This window comes from Cupressus sempervirens, chromosome 7 (genome assembly GCF_028749045.1).
Source record: "Cupressus sempervirens isolate cs-2001-9-10 chromosome 7, ASM2874904v1, whole genome shotgun sequence".
NCBI classification, from domain to species: domain Eukaryota; kingdom Viridiplantae; phylum Streptophyta; class Pinopsida; order Cupressales; family Cupressaceae; genus Cupressus; species Cupressus sempervirens.
This window is the reverse complement of record NC_143124.1, coordinates 653,664,923-653,688,204: the sequence shown is the minus strand read 5'-3', so window position 1 is coordinate 653,688,204 and position 23,282 is coordinate 653,664,923. Positions and strand designations below refer to the sequence as shown.

Here is a 23,282-nt window from a genome sequence, read left to right as displayed (position 1 = left end):
AATAATTAAATAATAATTATTAAATGTCATTTACCTCTTAGGGTTTCTCTTTTAGGGTTTACAATCTCCTTCTACAAGGATTGATCAATTGTAAATTTCATTCATTCCTTCAGTCTAACAATATAATTTTCTATATTTTTAGAGAAAAATGCTTGCCTCTTCTTTGTCTTTTCTTCTTTGTGATAGGTTCTTGCATGCAGGTGTTCTTCATATTTTGTGGATTTGTAATTCTGAAATCCTTCAATAAATCTATTCACCTTTCTAGAAAGTTGTACCTATAATTCTATGTAGTGTTATTCAAAAAATTAGGATTGATTGTTTGACATCAAAATTTAAAGTATTTCAATTTTTTTTTATAAACTAACACTTGCACCAAAAGGAGGTGAAATGGTAATGCCATTAGTAAAATTTACTTCAAACCATATAATGGAAAGCACATAAATATTGATACAAAACTAAGTGGTCATTGTGTGGCAATCCTTTAGGAGGAAGAATAATCTTCCATTCCTTGGAATAGTTTTCTACCTAGGAATACCATTGGAGGAACAATAATACTCAAACTTTTTTCTACAATACTTACCACCATTATTAGATCTTAGACATTTTAGTCTTTTACCATTCTCATTCTCAGCCAAGCTTTTCTATTTTTAAGTTTCAAATACATTAGATTTATGTCTAAGAAAATAAATTCATACCTTTTTTAATTGTATCATCAATGAATTTAACATAATATAGAGAGCTACCAAGGGAAGATACATGAGGTAGTCCCCATACATTTGCATGCACAAGCTCTAATTTATCATCTTTATTTTCCTTCCCAATCTTCAGAAATCTCTCTCTCTCTCTCTCTCTCTCTCTCTCTCTCTCTCTCTCTCTCTCTCTCTCTCTCTCTCTCTCTCTCTCTACACACACAATATTCATACAAAATCCATATTGATGTCTAGTAAAAAATAATTTTAATGAAGTAATTGCATAAATTTTTCACTTATGTGCCCAAGTTTTTTGTGTCAAAGTGTTGTTTCACAATCCACAGTGACTATTTCAAATTCTACCTACTCAAATGTGATCATTATTCTCAAACATTGACTTTTCTCTCTAACAATTAAAGTAGAAGGAATTATATGACTTGTACAAAGATGTAAGGTGCCTACTTTCACACCTTTTTCTACTAAGTTAGGGACCCTTTTGATTCCTTCCAAATTTGTATCTATAAAAGTAATTATGCAACCCTCATCATCTAGTTTCCCAAGTGAAATTAAATTTGTACCAATTCTTGGAACATGCCTTACCTATTGTAATAACAAATGATTCTCATTCCACAACTTAATCTTAATTCTTCTCTTTCCAACAATATGACACGGTTCATTATCTCCCAAATAAAAAGCCTCAAATATCCTTGGACATAATCAAGAAAATAACTTCTATAGGGTGCAGTAAGAAATAAAGCCCCTGAAGCTTAAACTCGTGAATCTTCTACATTTTCTTGTCTGTCTCCTTTTTTATTCTTTTGAGACCAACAATATGTCTTCTCATGACTTGGTTTCTTACAATACCAACAATCTTTTGGTCCTCTAGATTGAGACCTCTTTCCCTTTGATTTTCTTCATGATTCTCACAATTTTCAATATTATTTCCTCTATCCATTGACCTACCCCTACTTTATGCATTCAAAACACTGCCTGATGTAGATCTGCCTGGCCTTTTCCTACAAATTTCTTCACTCAAAATAACACTAACAATATCATCAAATTTCAATGTATTTGAACCAGAAACAAAGTTACTAATAACCATTACCAAAAGTCATTCCAAATTTTAGGCATAGAGCACATAATCAAAAGAGCCCTATTTTTTTCATCAAAATGGGCATTTAAAGAAGATAATTGAATTATAATCATATAAAACTTGTTTAAATTATCAACAAAAAACCTACCTTCTATCATATTCATATTAAACAAATGCTTCATGAGAAATACCTTATTATGAAGCAAAATGTTTTTCATTCAACTTTGATAGGGTTTTTGTCAACTCTTCAGTTGCCTTTATTTTTGTACTATTGAATGCCACTGGTTGTCTCAAGCATAAATGAATATGCTCAAGTGCCTTTCTGTGTAAAACATCATGATCCTCATTTCACATCTTTGGGTCTTTATTGGATTTTCCTCCCAATGGTCACCATAAATTTACAGTTGTTTATTCAATGCAAAATGTATTTATAATGTAACTTTAGAAAATTGCAAATATCTTTTAACCTCTCACATTCTCCTTGAAACTCATATTGGTTTACTTTATTCTTTTCACATCATATGATGGAGTTGTTAAGGATCTAGTAACGAAAGGTATGTGACAAGGACTCCTTTGTCCTCATGTTTTGGAGTGACTTCTAATGTGTCATTTAGTCCATTAAAAATATATTTTTCAATAGAAATTTTCTTCTCTTATATGTAAGGGAGAAAAATGCCTCTAAGTGATAAGAAGGTTATATCTTATCACCTTGGGCAATGCAACATTGCTGCTATAATACTGTAGGTAGGCCACAGCCTTCACAACTCAACATTTAAATTTTTACAATGCACTATAATTACTTTTTTTCTAATTAAACAAATTTTACATTGAATGATAGTCCCATTTTTCAAGAAAGAGAACTTAAAATGACATATATCTGCTATTAGTCAATAACATGGAAGATCTAAAAATAGTTAACATATAAGAGGTTGTGTTGAACATTTATATTTGAATGCAACAATTTATAGAAATTAAAATTCGATGATACATATTTGAGGGATCATCAACTTAACTTTTTTGAATTAAATTATTGAAGTAAATATAATTTACTTTTGGATGCACTCTTGAAATTCATCTTGTACTTGATAGGTTTTTTAAAGAAATTAGATTTACAAAGATTAATCCTCACATTTTTAATTTGATTTGATTGTGCAAGATTTTGACCATCCTAGATAACATTATACTGAATTACTTTATTTTATAATATTTTATAATATAAATATGTATTTATTCTTCTTTTTAACAATTTAAATATAAATCTAGAAATGTATCATAATATATAAAACTTAGTATTAATTGTCTATGGGTTTATCATTCAAATGTTAGTATGTAATATGTTAATTTTAATTCCTTTTAAAATAAAACATATGGATTTATAAATTGGCTTCATAAATTATGAGATTTGTGGACACATAATACTACTTTATGATTTTCTTTTAATTTTATATTATTTATTATATATTTACAAGAATATAATTTAATTTCAAAATAAAATATACAAATTTAGAAATTTGATTAGTAGAATGTATACAATTAGAAATTTGATTAATAGAATGTATGAATTTAGAGTTATGTTTAGTAAGTTTAAAAATTTTGTATATATTTATAATTTCACACACATACACACATAATCAGTGTTTTCATTTCTTTGTAGCTTCAATTCAATATTTTTAATAATCAATTTTAATAGCAAGATTCATAGGAATTAACCTTTTATAACTTTCTTATATTATTAAAACACTAAATTAATGTTTAAATGGATGGCGATGTCAAATTTTTCCACAATATGTTATTGCTTGATCTACCATGTTGAGTTCTACAAGCACTTTTGACTTGTCTCTATTTTAGTTAATTCTTTGGTGAGGTCTAGTTGAAAATCTTAGTCCATTTTTTTATAAAGTTTGCTATGGCAATGAATAAAGATAGTCATGTGTCTTTTACTATTTTTTGGCATAGAAATTGGTAAGTTTTCTCCCCAACAATAGTTTTCTTTTTTTCTACAAAACATCACACAAAATGGAATAAAGTTCAATTATAATAGCCTATCGGCTAAAAATGAATATCAAATTAATTTTACCATAAAATCAAGATGGCACATATACAACAAAAGAGAAGCATCAAAGGTCATGCCAATAGTCTGAATTTAAATTTGGTGAAATTAGTATGATTATATTGTTTATTACTAAGTATTTATTCTTGACAAACTTTAATTTTCTATTTTAAGTATATGGTGCAATAGTTGAATGACATGGGTTAATGTAATGGGTGATAATGTCCAATTTAAAATAAAGGAAAAATAATAATGTTGACTTGAAAGAGTGTTTGAATAAATTAAAGTAAGAGAGAAATCAAAATTATTAATATAAAAGGTTTGCCACCAATTTACTTCCATTTTGTTTAATATATTGATCTATTAGTCTTTGTTTTGTTTTGTTTTAAGTAGTCATTGTTCTGTTTGATTTGATTGCATGTATTGTTGTCATAAAAATAACATGACAAAAGAAAAGTTTATGTGTTAAGCTTGACTAGACTTGAACCCCAACCTCCCACATGAGAGACTCAAAAGTTAGCTCTTGTCTTTCTTCAAACTTTTTTCTCTATGATAAAAAGAAATAATAAAAATCTAAAAATTAACTCTATCAAGATTTAAAAAAATATATTATTCATGTATGATTAACATAATATCACTAACTATTACTATCATTTTCCCCTGGCAAACCATTCTAGGCATCGTGAAATCCTTTCCATTCATTTCTTTCAATTTCATGAGTTGGTCGATATTGTTGCAGATGTGAAGGAAAAAATGAAAAAAAGTGCTAATTATACTATCTTTCACCACGGTTTAATGTTCCACCTATACCATTTTCATCTAGCAGTGTTACATCCTAGAATTGTGGAGATAGATATCCCTACTATTCATAATCCATGTCCCCTTCAAGTCCCTTTGAGAATTATTGGAGCTAGGGCCCCCACCCCTCAACCCTCACCTAGTGGGTTCCCAAAGGAGAGAAAGAAGACTACACTAGTAAAAAGTTGAAGTTGGAGAAAGGGAAAGAGAAGGAATTGGTAATTCGAAAGAGGAAGTCAGAGAAGGTAGAACGAGGTCTAGGAGACTAGCAAAAATGAATGCTAAAAAAAAAAAATGAGAACAATTGCCTCGCAAGAGGAGGATGGATTGGGTTAAGATGAAATGCCCCCCCAAGCAATGGATGAAATAGAAAATGTTGAATTACAAAGGGGGAAAGGAAGACGATAGGGATATGGAGGTGGAGGTTTCAGATTCTTCTACGTCGAGCTCAAGAGGGGAGGAAAAGGAGGGTAAGGAGGTGACTCACATCTCTGAGTCCCTTATGATGAATACAATGGACCTCATGTAGGATTAGTTCCCAGAGATGGTGGATAAGGCCCCCTCTCCAATGACAGTGTCCTCCTCGACTCGGGTGACCCCTATTGGAAAAAATATTTTTGACTCTCTAGTTTTGCAGGTTGATAGTATGGGTAGCAAGATGGACAAGTCGAGAGGCAAAATGGAGGAAATGGTGGAGGCCCTAAAATTGGGGGTAAAGGAGCTAAGAGACAAAGTGTAGGTCCTAAAGGATAGGTTTAGCTCGTTGACAAAGTTTACTGTCAAGGGGACTCATGCGGTGACTACTACCCTACATTTGCTAAAGGACAACCAGGAGGAGGACCTAAACTAGGAGGATGCCAAGTTACTATTTGGGTTCCTAGCCAAAGATTGGGTGAGCATCCTCCTCAAAGGAAAAAATGAGGGAAAGCCTAGTTAGTGCCTTGTTTCTTTATGGTTTTTTGGTTTTCGTCTTGCTGGTATTTGGACTTGGTTAGGTTTAAGGCTATGATGTCTTTATTTTAAAAACTCTTTCCTTTTAGCATTTTGGTTACAGGTTATATGAGTAGGATGGTTGTTAGTTTCTTTACTTGTTAGTTTGTTGTTAGTTGTTGTTTTTGGAGTGTTAATCTATGTTAGGGGGTGATCCTTTAAGTGAATGGTAGTATGCTGGTAGTCTGGCAATTTATTTTGTAAGGGCCAACCCCCTTGTTTTGGCTACTTAATATTTCAAAAATATAATATCACTCATCAATATAAATTAAATTTAAAAAAATTCAATAATACAATGAATGATAGAAATTCAATTATTATTATCCATTTAAATAATAGTAAAGATTTTTTATAGCATAAAATATTTAATGTTAACAAAAACCAAACTAAATATCATAAAAAAAGCCTTCCTTAATAAATTAAAAAAGAAAAATTGATTCATAATCATCCTAATCTCAGATTGGTTTTGAAAAGTGAGTGCTAACACACTTAAGCTATTTACTTAATTCATGTCGAGCAAGTAGTACATATCGAGCACAACATGTATATATTAGACCATGCTAGGTCATAGTGAGTGTCGAGCTACTAATGTGCCGAGACACTCAAGTCTTGAGCAAACAATTTATGCCGAGTGACATAGGGGCCAAGTGAATAGTGGATGCTGAGCAATACACGTGCCGAATCACAATATACAGATTAGTGTATGTTGAGCATCAAAGACTTCAGATGTTGAGTAAGATAGTTTTGACGTATTTTTTTGTAAAGGCACAAGCAACTATGTAAACTATTTTTGAGCTGACTTAAGATTGAATTTTGATATTTTGGAGATAAGGACCAATCTCAAGTTGGATTCCCTATGCAATTATATGCAACCAATCAAAAAATGGGAAGGATTAAGTGGTAAAATGGATGAATCTTAGCTATAGATCCATACCTAACCTTAAGTCACCTGTCTTAATAAGGAGGACAAACCCTAAACTCTTTAGCAAGTGTGTAAGGTGTAGAAGGAGTGAAGAGAACAGTTTGCATGTGCAAATAGAGCATTCATGGTGGCTTAGAAGTTATGAAGTGAAATTGCATTGTAGAATTAGATAAATAAAAATAGAGGATAGAAAAGGATACAACAAAAAGACATTGTTTTGAGGTGATCTATTATCAAGCAATCAAGTGTTAATCATAGGATCAAAAATGAGACATTCTAACAGGTGATTTCAGTCAAAATCTCTTAACAAAGTAGTCCTAATAGGCTGTATGAAATCCTTTAATAGGGTGCTTACTTAGTTGTGAGTTAAAGTCCTTTAGCAAGGCACACTTCTAACAAGGTGTTGAAATCCTCTATCAAGGTGAGACCAAACAGTCTTTGTAAGCCTTTAACAAGATAAACCTTTTATAGGGTAGATCATGACTCATGATAAAAACATTGTAACCTTCATTGGATACACTTTATTACTGTAGTAGTGAAGATATGTGGGTTTCATCCCCACCCCATTTTTACCTTCTCACTTGGAGGGTTTTTGGGTAATCATATCTGGTGTCATATGTGTGTGATTGCTTATATGTTTTACATGATTTAGATTTATGTGCTTTATATGTTATTTTAATTTTACCTTTCCTATTGTAATTCCAACAATTTGTATCAGAGCTTTGTTCTCTAAAAGAAAAGCTTTGAAGCTTTGAGGAAAGATCTTGAAATGGAAGTCTACAAGTTGGGAAAGACTATTGAGAACTAGGAGATTGAAATACATCTCATTCTAAATCAACTAAATGAAACAAGATAAGAACTAAAGAAATCCTTGAAGAGAAGGAAGGAAATTGCTATTGCGGAGAATGACACACAATACAGAGAGATAGATATTACTAAGCTATTGGCAGATGGAGACTCCAATGAATTTGATGCAACAGTTGCAAATCTAATGGAAAAGAATAGAGCCTAAGCTAAGGAAATTAGAAATCTCAAGTTAGAGAAACAATCACAAGCTATACTGCTATGTGAGGTGATTGAACAAAAGAAGAAAGCCATGGATGAAAAAGCTATGCTTGAAGAAGACAAAAGAGTTTTGGCCAATAGACTGGAAGAGAAATCATTAGAACTAACCAAGATTTCCAACATGCAATTGGATACTCTAAGTCAAATGATGAATTCCAACTATGAACTAAATGTCAAGGACATTGAGATAACATTGAAACTATAGAATGAGCAATTGTAAAGTGACCTAAAGAAGGAAGAGGAATTTGCTGAAAGTTTCAACAAACCAAATGAAGCCATCAAATACTTTGAGAAACTATTGAGATCTCCTAGATCTAATAATGATACATCTGGACTGGGATACACAAGCACTAAAGGAGAGTCATCCAAAAATGCAAAAGAAAGGAACAACAAAGGTAAGAACTCCAAACCCACTTGTCATAATTGTGGTGAGAAAGGACATACTGCTAATGTGTGCAGGAGCAAGTCTACAAATTAGAACGTCAAACCTAAGAACGTGGTTTACTACCATAAGTGCAACAAATAAGGTCATCAAGCACATGAATGCAGAACCAAGACCATGCATACACAAAGATTTGAAGGATATTGCTACAATTGTCAAAAGTATGGACATAGAGCTTTTGAGTGTAGATCCAAACCTATGTGGTCATCAAACAAGTAAGCAAAGGTAAGAAACAATGGCAACTCTTATATCTGGGATTATAATACAAGTTATAGCTATCACTATTGTCAAGAATATGGACATGTTCCTGAGAATTGTATTAGGACACACTTCAAAGGTAACTACCAAAGGTGGTTGAGCCAAACCACATGTTTCAGCTATTTGAAGACTAGTCACATCAGTAGGTATTGTCCAACCAGGTTAAAGGCACCAAGTTGTGAAATTGATAAAAGCAAAGGCAGGGCAAATGTCGAACACATTAGAGATGAAATGAACAAGACATGGAAGAGAAAGGATGATTGTAGTACATCAAATGGAGAAGGGATCACTTCACCCTAATGGTTTAGGCAATCATACCTCATTAAACTAGGCAATCAAGAGGTATGTCAGACTGATACTTAAAGGTTATATCATACATCAGTTTGAAAATGACTTAGCACTGAAAAGTTTACATTAGCATGAATAATGATGCAAGATGATTTAGAAATCCAAGATAAATCTTTAAGTTTTTCATGTTGTTGTTGAGCATGAAATATTTCCTATGTGTGCCAAGTGAAATGCTAGAAGATGTTGAGCTCATAGTGGTTGCCAAGTGATTGAAATGTTAATGGATGTTGAGTGAGCCTGAAATTGGTTGATGCCGAGCTTACAGTTGTGTAAGAACTCAACATTTATTGTGAGGTTTTCAAAGGGTATTTGATTGATTTTAGCTCATTTTTCATCACTTCAAATTCGAGAAAGAGTCGGCAAAGTAGAAGGAAAGCTAGAAATCCATTCAAAGATATTGCAGAAGATTTGAGCAGCAATTCTACACTAGTTCATCAGATTTCATAAGGTATTTATCAAGAGCCGAGCTATGCAGTTTAAATTTTGTAAACCCTAGTTTCACATTATGGCATCAAGTTCAAAGAATGTAGAGGGGAAGGAAGTTTTGAATGTTCAGTTAGTGAGTAATGAGGTTAAGCAACCCATTTTCAAAGCTATTCCTAACATTTCTTATAAGCAAGACCCTTCTAGTGAGTTGTTGATGATTCCACTGAATGTGAAAATGGTACAAGATGTAAGAAAATGCTATAATTGTAAAATTGGTAGCATTGGTGATATGGAGATTAGGGAAGCTTACTCATGGGTTAACTATAATGAAGGAAGGTGAGGAAGAACCTGTTGAAGTTAAGGATGATGAAGAAGATGACAAGAATGAAGGTATTGTTGAGGGAGAAGTAGAAATGAACATAGATGACAAGGAAATAGCTAAGCCAGAGTAGTAGCAAGAAGAACAGAGTATGCAAGACATACAATTGCAGAGTGTTAGTCCTCTACATGTAACAAGGGAGACTATTGAAATAATAACTATTAAGGATGTTTCTAATCTATTAGCTCAGAACATCAATCCTCTTACAGAGGATGATTTGAAGAAGATACTAGATCAATCTATATTGCAGGCCAAACTTTGTGACAATCCTATTTTGGTAAGTATGGATAAATTACATAAGATAGTGACTGATACTGAAAGGGAAAAGGTGAATCCACAAGAACCACCTTCTATCATCCCTCAAGTCACTAATGTACAACCTTTGGTCAAGATACCAAAATCCATATCAAACAAGGTTGATACAAATGCCAAGGTTGATATAGTAGAGAAGAGCATAGTGGAAACACAAGTTGCTATTGTTGAACAACAAGAAATAGGTTAAATAGACTTATCTGCACCTATTGCACAAGATCAAGGTGCAAGTTAGGTCATTGTGGCAGAATAGGGACGGCCTAAAGAGAGTGAGATGACACCACAACTGAAGGAGAAAATTGCTATCCAAGCCTTGGTAACCTTACTAGTATTTGGCATTCCATCAAGTCATACTCTTCAAAAGCTAATCACAAATTCTACTCCATTGCAGATCTCAGTACTGAGCCTGAGTTCGTCAAAGGCTGAAGAAGTAATTCAATATGGAGATGTGAACCTTGATGAAGAAATCATTTTGCTAAAATATGATTATTATACCATGACCATAGAGTAGATGGGCATACTATAGCAAGCCCTAGCAAGGAAAAAGCATCAAGAAATACTTAGAAGGGAGTATAGATAGAAATAGGCACTACAAGATATTAAAGACATCTTTTTAGATGCATTCAGTTTGCCAACTCTGGATGAGACCAAGCCACTAATGGAACAACTAATAGATATAGTGGTGAAGTTTAGTAATGAAGACCTAGATACTAATGTAAAATTACTTGAATGGTCAGAAAAGAAATTCCAAAACAAAGTGAATGAAAAGATATCAAGTGATACAACACTGACACAAGTTGCATTGGCAACTAAGGTTGAGGATGTGAAGAAGGTACTTGAGAACATATTCTCATTGTACACTAAATTGTGCAATCCATCACTCTTCACTCAAGAGACCAAAAGCCACATTATGATTCTGGAGAGCCAAATTACTACATTAGGTGCAAAACTACCAATGAATCCAACTCAGAGTGAGAAGCATTACAGAACATTGCTTCAAACCCAAAGTTAGTTAGCTGTATTGACAACAGATGAAGCCAACATCACTGACTAGCATCTAGACCACTCTTACCCCCCATATGGAAATTTTGCACAAGGAGCTAGGCTATGCCAAAACTTTAATGAAGAAAGAACCCAATATTTATTCCTTAGATGGTCTAGTTCACCTTATTTTCAGGCTAGCACTCCAAATCAAGTCATTGGATGTAGCATGTGAGAAATAGGATGCAACTCTCAAAATGATATTGGATGTCCATGAGTCTTTTCTAGACAAACATGCAACAAGTGTATAGCCCATTTCACATAAGTGACAAAAAGGGGGAGAAATATTTTGGGAAGAATAAGAGAATGGGGGAGACATAAGAAAGTGAGAAATGGGGGAGAGCAAGCAAAGAGGGAGAAGCATCAAACATATCAGAAGTATCAGATGAAAGAGTATCAACAAAACAGAGCATGAAGTCAAAGTGTATCAGCATACACACATTTACTCAATAGGAGTACATAATTTTGGTTACATAATAGACATATTAACTCAGGGGGAGTTATCAACTTTTGAGGTATATAAGTTGCTACAATTTTTTTGAAATTTTTAAGTTTGTATATAAGTTGAGTTGAGATATGTTATGCTCGTAAGATTTAAAATGTTAATGTATAATCAAGTTTTTTTGATGCTCATGTCAAAGGGGGAGATTGTTGATCTCAGATTGGTTTTGACAAGTGAGTGTCAACACAATTAAGCTATTTACTTAGTTCATGCCGAAGAAGTAGTACATGTTGAGCACAACATGTATATATTAGACTATGCTAATTCATAATGAGTGCCAAGTCACTCATGTGTTGAGTCACTCAAGTGTCAAGCAAACAGTATATGCTGAGTAACACAAGAGCTGAGTGAACAGTGGATGCCAAGCAATATAGGTGATGAGTCATAGTATAAATATTAGTATATGCCAAGCATCAAAGACTTCAGATGTCGAGTAAGATAGTTTTGACACATTTGTAAAGGCACAAACAACTATGTAAACCATTTTTGAGCCAACTTAAGATTGAATTTTGATATCTTGGAGATAAGGACGAATCTCAAGTTAGAGTCCCTATGCAATTGCATGCAACCAATCAGAAAATGGGAAGGATTAAGTGGCAAAATGGATGAATCTCAGCTATAGATTCATACCTAACGCTAAGTCACCTAAGTCTTCATAAGGAGGAAAAACCCTAAACTCTTTAGTGAGTGTGTAAGGTGTAGAAGGAATGAAGAGAATAGTTTGCATGCACAAACAGAGCATCCACAGTGGCTTACAAGTTATGAAGTGAAACTACATTGCAAAATTAGTTAGAGCAGAACAAAGGATAGAGAAAAGAATACATGAAATAGACATGTAATCAAGAAGGATCAAGAAGACATTGTTTAGAGGTGATCTATTATCAAGCAATCAAGTGATAACCATAGGATCAAAGCTGAGACATTCTGACAAGTGATTTCAGTAAAAATCTCTTAACAGAGTAGTCCTAATAGGTTGTATGAAATCCTCTAATAGGGTGCTTACTTAGTTATGAGTTAAAGTCCTTTAGCAAGGCACACTTCTAATAGGGTTTTGAAATCCTCTAACAAGGTGAGACCTAACAGTCTTTGTAAGCCTTTAACAGGGCATACCTTTCATAGGGTAGATCATGACTATTGATCAAAACATTTTAATCTTCACTGGATACACTTTATTACTGCAGTAGTGAAGATTTGCAGGTGTCATCCCCACCCCAGTTTTACCTTCTCACTTGGAGGGCTTCTAGGTAATCATATCTGGTGTCATATGTGTGTGATTGCTTATATGTTTTACATGATTTAGATGTATGTGATTTACATGTTATTTTAGTTTACTCATTGAATGTATGAGATGGATGTGTGGTGAAAGTTTTATGGGTCCAAGTTTAAACCTCTTAGAAGTTTACCTTTCCTATTGTAATTCCAACAAATCATTTCACATCTACAATTAAAGCCAACAAATCTACCTAACTTGGAAAGGTGCCAAAAAAAAAACTATTGTTCTAAAGTAAAAATGATAATCCCACAAAATGCATGAAATTATTAGTAGATTAATTCTTGTCACATTTATTAATTGACAAGGTTATTAATCTCATCGAATTAATTTTTGGTAACATTTATTAATTTAAAGGTTATCAATGACCATTGTCTCATCAAATTTATTTCTTGTCACATTTGTATAGTACATTTTGTAAAAAATTGGATTTTTTGTCCTTACAAAAATAGGATTGACCAATCAAATGAAAAGTAAATAAGATTTATATGTTCATGAAAAAAAATGAACTATAGAAGTTGTTTTAATTTTTTAATATAATTGATTGATTTAATTGTGGAATTAGATTGAATGATTCCAATAGTTTCATGCCTTTGGCATGAACTAATAATGATAATGTCATTCAAGCCATTAATACAATAGTGATCATGTTATTCAAACTATTAATAAGATTTATATTTGATTTGATGAATTAAATGTTGTCAATACATTTATTTATTTTTAAAGAGAAATTTTGTATTTTTTGCCTAATTATTTCTAATAAAGCAAATATAAAGATAAATAAATGACATTTTAAAAATTATTCAAAATAGAGAATATATATTACTATAGAAATTTTCTTCACAATTTTTAATTTTATGTAATGGTCGTTTGAACTAATGAAAAAAATTGAATTGAATGAATGCATTAGTATTTTGCTTTAGAAGAAACTAATAATTGAACTAGATTTGATCTAACATCATTTTTTTCTTTGTGTTTGACTTATTTAATTCTTATAGCACGTACATATAATGAGATACAAGAGATAGTAAAATATGTTTCTTAGCTTTTACAATGTGTTTTTATTATGTGTTTAAAGAAAGAGAGAGAATGGGGTAAATAGGAACCCAAAAGACTCCTCAACTTGGCCACCATTCATCAATTTTGATCTAGCTAACTAGAAATAATGAAACAAATTAAGAGAAAACAAAGTTACACTATAAAAAAATGTTGGGTTTTGCAAAGAGGTTAATTGAAACTAACTATGAGCTTTGGAAGTTCAAGATGGATGATTTCCTCATTGAAATAGTTATGAGTTTCAACTTTGAATAGAAAATCTGAGAGATGAAAGACAAAAAAGAAAGTGTGGTCATTGTGATGAGGACTATGTTTTAAGTGGTAAAATTAATAACCAAACTCTATTAAACCTTTGAATTTGCCAACATATTTGTATCCCACGTAAAAAACAACCACCAAATCACTTGCATTAGTTTAGAAACTTTTTCCATCACTTCCAAATATACCTAGATATAAATTTAAGAATATAGAAGGAAATATACATGCTACAATCTTAATGTCTATTTTATGTCAAAATCCATTTAATCTAACTTTTTGGATGAATTGGACAATATCATTTAAGGCAAACTTATTGATCCATATTTAGGGTAAAACATTGAGTAGCCGCTCAAGATAACTTCGTAGATCTAGAACTCCTAAATTGTAAGCTAAAATTTGTCAATTCTTTTGTTGTACCTTCGTAGGCAAGCAAAGTGCTTAAAGCTAAAGTTTGACATTTGGGCATTCAATGATTTCTTTGTAAGGATCACAGAGTGTAAAGTGGACCACCCAATACCTGCTATGTTAATGCACCAATAGTCCCTCACTAAAAAGTGTCAATATGTGTAGCTAAATGACTCAATAGTCTTTATGAAATGTTCTAATAGTGGTGCACAAATGGGTTAATCACCAACCAAAAAAGCTAAAAAATTATTGACTATTAGTGCATGTGTGACAAGCTATTAGTACACATGTTTTCATTTTTTAGATTCTTTTAAAAATAATAATTGAGAAATATCTATGATAAAAACCATGACCATGATCAGACCCCCCATCAGTAATTGGTTCTTTTCCCTTAATGAATAATTGTTGATACAAACTTTAAATCCTCCAAAATATTATTATATCCAATTGATGTTCACAAGTGTGAAGCATCAAGACTTATTATAATGTCACCCATCTTAGTGGTACTTTTGCTCAAGCATGCCGAACCATGGAGTTTTGTTTAAGATCAAACACATTTCACCTACTATGCCATTGGTAAAACTTTCAAAAGTGTCGTGTCCTATGAAATTCTCTATATAGACCCTTTGCGTCTATCCATTAAGAAGTGGTGGTATTTTTTGTAGCACGTCAAATTATGATGTTTTTCCGAAATTCAATTGCATAGTTTTCTAATCAAATTCATTGACCCACATCATTAGTAATGTTCTACACAAATCCATTTCTCATAAGTACGAATAGTTGTCCTCATGCATATAGATGATATTCACAAGGGTGAAACACTAGAACTTTCTTAAAGATCACCTATCCCAAAACAAGTGCAACCAAGTGTAATCAACCATAGATTTTCCCTAAATCATATCCACCTTTATAAAACTTCCAATCTTCTAAAACATTAGCTTGCACAGGTAGTGGAGTTCGCTGAACCTTAGGTTTGTTTGTAACTTTGACAAACCTTAGACAAACCCAATTTACCTAACTTAAAGGGAGCACCCTAACTTGGAAATAAATAAGACTAAAGTAATGTAAGGCTTGATTGGGTGGATACATTTAGCACAACAACAACAACAAAATAAAAAAATAAAATAATTCCCCTTTTATCTACTATAAATTAAATAAATAGCTCTTAATTAAATGGTTCTTAATAAGCCCAAGGACCAAATTGCTTACATTATAAGTGATGATGCGTATGAGATAGCCACAACCACTTTGTGGCTATGGAATCATCAAAGAGTAAACCAATTTCCCCTTGATTTCTAACCTCAATCCTACTATTGTTGTCACCACAATGTCACAGCAAACGCGCACAACAGTCGATGAAAATGTAAAGCCACAGGCGCGCAAATCTCATAAATTTTATTTTCTTGTGTTTCTTTGCGGATAAACTCATTTCAAATGTTTCTTAATGAGATAACCAGATTGAAAAGAGCATGTCAACGTTTCCATTTCTTTCTATTTGAGGCCAATTCTGTGAGTGCTATTTCTTTCCCGCTTCTTGCAAAGAATATCCATTGATGTTATTTACAAGTATAAATGAAGGAATGTTGAATATCCATTGATGTTATTTACAAGCATAAATGAAGAAATGTTGCGACACTGCAACATCGTCGTGCCATTAAAAAGACCCCATCTTGCACAGGATGTGAGGTTTTTTATAGGCAATAATTTACTCGGCAATCCTGTTTGAAGCTATCATGAGCAGCCTAATGACACGAAATCTCTCGTACCCTCAAGCTAATTGCAAATAAATGATTCAATTCTTTTGGGAACGAATGAACTGAAAACTGTGCAGATTCCAAGGGCTATGTCTAAGAGGCATTCATCATAATAATTGCAGAATCTTGACACATTATTTGCAGAAACTTATTAAATCTCCAGACTTTCTGCTCTCCTTCTTAGCTACTTTGGAAGGCCTCTTTGAAGACATGGAAGAATCTGCAGTGACCAAAGGCCGCCATTCCTGCTTTCTTTGCTCTCTGTGCAACTTTCTGACATGCCTTATCTGTTGCCGAAGAATGCCATTGATTGCTTTCAAATAGTTAGCTGAATCATGGTCTCTAGATATGGATCCCTCAGAACCATAGGCGCCCCTATCACTAAGAATTTCAAGTGGGTGCGGAGTATTCAAAAAGGCATTTTGAGCTGCCTGAACTTGAATTGTGCCTGAAATTTCATTCTTATGTTCACTATTATCCTGCTCCACATGAGAGAGATTGTAAAACCCGCGCCCAGAAGGAAGTAATGGATGAGGAGGAGAGATGTTCTCATCTGGCTGCAAGATCAACGACTGACCCATGGTTCCATACAAAGATTTCTGCATTGAAGGACATAATTCATGTATAAATTAAACAACCAAATGTGAGATCCTGGATCACAGAGTGTGATTCGAAACATTGATGTTAAAAACATATACACGATCAAATCCATAAACTAATTATGCACAGAAAAAGATAAGCTTACCTGGAAATTAAGACAAGGATGATATCGGAAGCTAGTATGTAACCTTTTCAAAACTTCTGTGACATGATCTGGAAAATTGCATGCAAAGGAACGGGGCACAATATCTCGGTGCATCATTACGGCCTGTACGTAGGTTTTGGGTAAACCTAATTTCTGGAGGAGGTAATCTCCTCCACACATAACACAAGGCGAACCAAATGTTATAACTGGTAGAAGTGATGTTTTCAAAGCCACCCCTCTTATGACCAGCATCAAATTTAGAAGCAATGAAAGACTTCCTCCCAAGGAGTGACCTACGAATCGAAATTTCGCATCCTCTCCATGTCTTTTCAAGTGGGAGAGAATATTGGGCATGAATTGTTCATACATTCCCTTGGCAGCCTCATAAATTCCTTTGTGTACAAGAACTTCAAACCCCTGTGAAAATAGTATATTTCAAGACCAGGAGCCACAAATCAGGCAATGCCATTATTTAGAGCCATTCATGTAAATTTGTAATCAACAATAATGTTTTTGCATCTTAGAATGGTCATGCACTGTAGTACTAAAAGAATCTCCACATTAAGTTTTCACAATCCATGCCTTATCATCTGGATACTCTTTCACATACCTCAAATTGTGTGGGTTCAAACATCAAATTCGCTTGCCATGATGCTAAGGAATTAGATCCCTATAAATGCAGAGTACAATACAGAAATTTAATATATTGTCTATCAAAATGTACAAAGTTGAAAATATTATGTAGTGCACATCACAGTGCTTGACAGATAACAAGACTGAAGATAGAATATTTCCACAATCTATGAATTGTTCAGTTGTGTATCTGGACTGAGGTTGTGTGCAAATTTTTAACCATCAATGTTTTGGATCATACTCCATGATCTACCATAAGGATGAGAGAGTGTAACATTTCGGAACATAAGTCAAGATCCATCATCATTTTAATTATCAACGTTTCGGATCATATTCCATGATCCATCATTAGCATGAGAGAGTGTAATGTTTCAGAACATACTCCATAATCCATCATCCTGATGATGGAACATGGAGTATGTTCCAAGACATTACACTCTCTCATCCTGATGATGGATCATGGAGCATGTTTCGAAATGTTACACTCTCTCATCCTGATGATGGATCATGAGGTATGTTCCATCATCCTGATGATAGATCTCACGGAGTATGTTCCGAAATGTTATACTCTCTCATCCTGATGATGGATCATGGAGTATGATCTGAAACGTTGATGACTAAAGTGATGATGGATTGTGGAGTATGTTCCAAAATGTTACACTCTCATCCTGATGATGGATCATAGAGAATGATCCAAAACATTGATGGTTAAAAATTTGCACACAATCTCAGGCCAGATACACAACTGAACAGATTACAATACAACAAAACTCTCAGATACAGCTTGAAAGCAGGGAAGGCTAGGTTGATAACATAATCAGAATGGAAATCTTGTATGCAAAGATAATTATTGCATATGGAACCAAAAAGAGAAATAGTTCAAATGGGAAAGCAACCATAACTATGAACTTCTAAAATCAATATTAGAAGGGATTTTCATCTTGTACTTGCCTGAATAACGAAGTAGCGGGTGTCGCTGCTGTCATCATCACATATAAACCACTCACATAGAGGAGGAGATTGTAATGACTGCAAATCTTTTGGAGCTGTTTCTTTTGCATCCTCTTCAGTAGCTACCAGAGTGGCAAGCAATGAATCGGTAAATGTCTTTGGAGTATCTGTATAAGATGCTTTTTGCTCCACTGCAATATGTTCTGCACCCTTCTTAGGAATGTTATTCATCTGATTATCATTCATGTCTGTTTTTGTGTCCTTTTCTGTTCCAGTATTCAAATTTTCATCATATTCTGCTTGATTACTTCTCTCCAATTTAAAGGGTAGAATGCATTTTGTTTGTGAATGTATGTAAGAAGCTGCAGATGCAACCACTTCATAAGCCATACTAGGGCTTACAGAGAGCATAGGGTTAGTTCCATCATTGCCCTTAGAGTTGCCTTCCCCTCCTGTTTCAGAAGAGGTTGACATTGATTGCAAGTCAGAGTTTGCAATCGACACCGAGCTTGCAGTTTCAGTAGTTGTTTCAGCTGTCTTGTCCAAGGATGAAGTAACAAAATGGAGATGATATAACTTCCAGAGCTCTGCTGGCTGTATGAACAAGAAATGAAAATTTAGGTCTTAAACTACCAACTAGATGGACATCAAGAAATATAAAACTATCCATGACATGAGAAGAAAAAATGCTGCTGCAAGTTTATTGTAAGCACATTTCATTATCATAGAGTTTTTCATAACAACAAAAAACCATCTGTAATTCATTATTATCAACAATATACATAATTGTGACATCGCCATTAGGATTCAAGTGTGTACTTTTTGAGTCAAATTTATTGATCCATGTTTAATGAGTAGTGGTTCACAAGAACTCATCTTTGGTGAGAATGAGTGGAACACTTAGCACTCATTGCACCTCAAATGATACTTATGGAGGTGAAGTATTGGGTCTTCCTTGGAGCTCATCTATCCCAAAATAACTCTCAACTCAAATACACTTAGCCCAAGTGCACAACACATAATTGTGATATCATCAAGGTTGCATGGGTACTCGTACCCACACCCCTGGTACTCATACCCACATACCCAAGTACTGGGTACACATATCCCACGTACCGGGTACTCGGTGGAGAGCATCATAGCTAAGGACCTTGATTAAGATTCTGATTTTTATTTTGGTTTTCTATTTTTTAATTAGCTTGTTGTTTATCAAACTTAATTCAATACCAAATCAGTTTGAAACTTTGATACCCATTAACAATAAACTTTATCGCTGTTCAAGTCATTAGTTTATCATTTGCAATATGTCATTGTCATATGATTTAGGATCTTCTTGTTCCTGTTTAAAGTCTGCCTTCTTTGTTATGCATCTAAGCATTTATCATGTATTATTATTTCAAACATATAGCAAATCTGAAACTGAAAACAATACATTACATTTGCAGACTTTATCACTGTTCTTGTTTTGAAAAACCATTGTCATGACTCATAATTTCAGATTTTTTATAAATATAAAAGTATAATTTTTAAATAAGTTTGACATACCCAAGTGCCTCCGTCCCTTATTATGAAAAATACTTTAAACATTAAACATTCAGCAATAGCATATGTGTATATATATATTATAATTTGACTTATGGCTCATATTTTCAAATTTCTTGTTTTGAATGCTCAATGTCATGACTCATGATATATATTTTGATTTTTATATTTTCTATAAAATATTAATTATATAGAAAAAATTAGGCATACACACGTACCCCCGTCCCCTATTTTGAAAAATATGCGTACCTGTACTCGTTCCCGTACCCATGTACGCATGCAACCTTGGATATCGTTATTAGGATTCAAGTGTGTACTTATTTGAGTCAAATTTATTGATCTATGTTTAATGAGTAGAGGTTCACAAGAACTCATCTTTAGTGAGAATGAGTGAAACACTTAGCAATCATTGCATCTTAAGAGACACTTATAGAGGTGAAGTATTGGACCTTCCTTGGAGCTCGTCCATCCCAAAATAACTCTAACTCAAACACGGTTAACAATAAAAGAAATTTCGTGCACAACATTTGCTGAAGCTTGCTTTTACAAATGGGGTAGCAAGCTATGTGAGCCTCGCCATGGAGGAAACTCCATAGTTAAGCGCACTTGTATTGTACTAGTACTAGCTAGGAGGGTGACAGCTCAATGCTTTACCCCTAAATGGCATCACCCGAATGAAATAAGTTTTCAAGTGTTTCAGTCATTCTCTCATGATCTAGTGAATAGTTTGATTCTTAAAGAAAATATTTCCAACTTAGCAATATCCATAACTACCACTAAGAAATATCAATATCCATAATGACTACCACCAAGGATCTAGTCAAGGAAATAACAACTTGATAAGAATTGTTAATAGACAATTTGAATCATATGTACCTTAATCTGAGGAATCGAATATGCTTGGTCACAAAGAAAGGAGATTTGGGCATAAACCTTTGTCTCTGGCAAAGACACCGGATGCAATAACCTAGAGAAGGAATCCCTGTCATGAGTTACTTTATTGATAGATTCTTGTTTCCTCAGGGAGCACAAAAAATCACCATCGCCATTGCTACCGTTGTGGGAACGATTAGGGCCATTGTTTTCCGCATGCATTTCGGAAGAATAGGGATCACATTTCTTCTGTTCGTTCCAGTAAGCTCCAAACTCTATCATCCTCCCAACCCAGTTCATATGACTTGCTTGATCATATTCATCTGGATTTGCCAACTTGTTTTCATTTGGTGAGATACATCTGCCTTCACTATCTTGGGCTCCCGGGTTGTAATGGGGTGCATTTACTTTTGTAGGGTTTTTCTCAGCGGGATTCTTCAGTGAACCATCAGAACTAAGAAAACCATTGTCCCATGCGGCATTTGCCTCTTCCTCTGCATTGTATTCCTCAATTTGTTCGGAAGTTTTTGCACTTTTTTCCACATTCCGTTCACCAGTTTTGTTAATCCAAATAAATTTCAGCGAACCAGGAAAAACCAACGGAGGTGAGAACAAAGAAGAAATGGGAGGGCAGGACTTTGGATTTCTGCAAGAATTGAATTTTGCCTGACACTGTAAACCCAATTCAAAAAATGCACCCCTAGCAGTAGAAAAATCTCTTGATTTTGTGCCTTTGCAAGCTTCTCTGCCAATGCCTGTCACAGTTTTCCAAGCCAGAGCATCCATGGAAGATTCTTTTTTCCCCTGTTTCTTAACTATATCAAAATTCTAACTTTACAAAGATGGAGAAACAAATCTAAAATCGCGAAGATTTTTCAATCTTAGCTCGAAAAACCAATCTTAGAGCAAATCTTTTTCGTCCCAAAGAAATCTCTGGTGAATGAACAATTTGAAGTTGCTTGGAATAGGATCAGAAGTCCCACTTCCAAGTTTACGGGAGGAACCACGTGTGAGAAGCCTATGAATGGATTAATACTACGTAGGCGTGTGTCAAAGAAAGAGCTATAACATTGGATTGGAATAATGACATGGCAGTGAGAGTGAGACAGTTGAATGTAAACAACGGTCTTTGTCTTCATGTCTCCATTTCTCTCGTTTGGCCGTGTCTCACTTTTATATTCATTTGGTCAAGACCTAATTTGATTTGCTCTTTAGGGTGATATAAATTGTTAATGTATAAAAATGTTAAGACAAGTTGATATGGAATGAAATCCAAAAATGGATTAATTTCATTTGTTGATTTTGCCATTCTTAATTTTTTTTTAATATTCTATTTATATTATTCTTCAAGATATGTTTCTTTAGTCAAAAAGACAATTTATAAAAACATTCATTTTAATTATATAAATATTTTAGAGGAAGAGAATGTTGAAAATACAATGAATTCTATCATCAAGAAAAAGGCTTCATAGAGCTTGAGTCCCTATCTTGTGTAGGGAGAGAGGAGTACGTAGCATTGAAAGAGGTTTTGCAAATTTGTTGGTTTGGGAGAGTGTGGGTTGGTACAAATAGTTGTGATATTAACAAGGCTTTGATATAGCTATAACCAAACAAATTAGAATTATGATATAATTTAACCTATATTAAAATGAGTCATCCTAATTGATTATAGATATCCAAATTCTGATATCTAATAAATTCTTTCACTATCTATGTAGCAATGCAAAAAACTGACCCAACTGTCCTCTTGTTTGACATCACATTAGGCTTCGTGTGAATGTTTTCCAAAGTAGAGATGAGTGTGACCAAAACCCTCATAGTTAAGAAAATCAAGAGGATCAACAATAATGCCATGATGAGACCTAATGTGGCCCTTTATATCTATGTGCATGAAATCTTGCCTCTTGTTTCCTCTAGAAGGAAAGGTATGGAGAACAGGAAGTACAACACGGAGAAGAGGGGTGTGTCTAAAGCATACTTACCTCGGCAAGGTCAATCAATTATTAGGAAGACCAATAAACTTCATTGCACATGTATAAGGGGGCTCTACAAAACAAGAAGACATGAACATTAAAAAATGCTTTGATTCCCCTTAAAATTTTGTATCCAAATCAAGTGTACAAGCATACATTTGTCTTAAATTTTTAGTAGATTAGCTAAAATAATTAATTTATTTTTCAATGTTGCATACATTTTGAGAAATAAAAATGCCTCGCCAAAGCCAAAAAATATATTATAATTTGTTTGGAATATTGTTTTTTTGGTCTTTTCATATAATATCAAATAATTACACATTATATAATATGGAAAAAAAAAAATATGTGATTATAAAAAAAGAAGATTTAAAAAATAAAAATAAGAATCAGACACTTATCATGGTCATTGACCACTTTTCAAACTATTCTTTATTTTAGATCTTTCTCTTTTTGAAAAGAAAAATAATAACAATATTAAAGTTTGGTAATAGAGATTTTGAGCAT

At 33.6% G+C, this 23,282-nt stretch overlaps 1 protein-coding gene across 1 annotated transcript; it reads right to left on the bottom strand.

Moving 5' to 3' along the window:
* Window positions 1–15,762: 15,762 nt before the first annotated feature.
* Window positions 15,763–21,743, bottom strand: LOC149548361 (phospholipase A1 PLIP2, chloroplastic-like). Its single transcript, XM_089792447.1, has 5 exons — window positions 20,806–21,743; window positions 18,388–18,981; window positions 17,414–17,473; window positions 16,804–17,220; window positions 15,763–16,657 (listed from the first exon to the last, which is right to left on the bottom strand). The coding sequence occupies exons 1-5, from the start codon at window positions 21,586–21,588 to the stop codon at window positions 16,193–16,195; spliced, it is 2,319 nt and encodes a 772-aa protein (XP_089648573.1). The 5' UTR covers window positions 21,589–21,743; the 3' UTR covers window positions 15,763–16,192.
* Window positions 21,744–23,282: the final 1,539 nt, after the last annotated feature.

Coding starts and splice junctions, on each gene's coding strand:
- LOC149548361 (XM_089792447.1), bottom strand. CDS start 21,588: ATGGATGCTCTGGCTTGGAAAACTGTGACAGGCATTGGCAGAGAAGCT. Junction 18,982..20,805: donor ATTCGATTCCTCAGATTAAG/GTACATATGATT, acceptor TTGTTCATACAG/CCAGCAGAGCTCTGGAAGTT. Junction 16,658..16,803: donor ATCCTTGTCTTAATTTCCAG/GTAAGCTTATCT, acceptor CCTTCAATGCAG/AAATCTTTGTATGGAACCAT.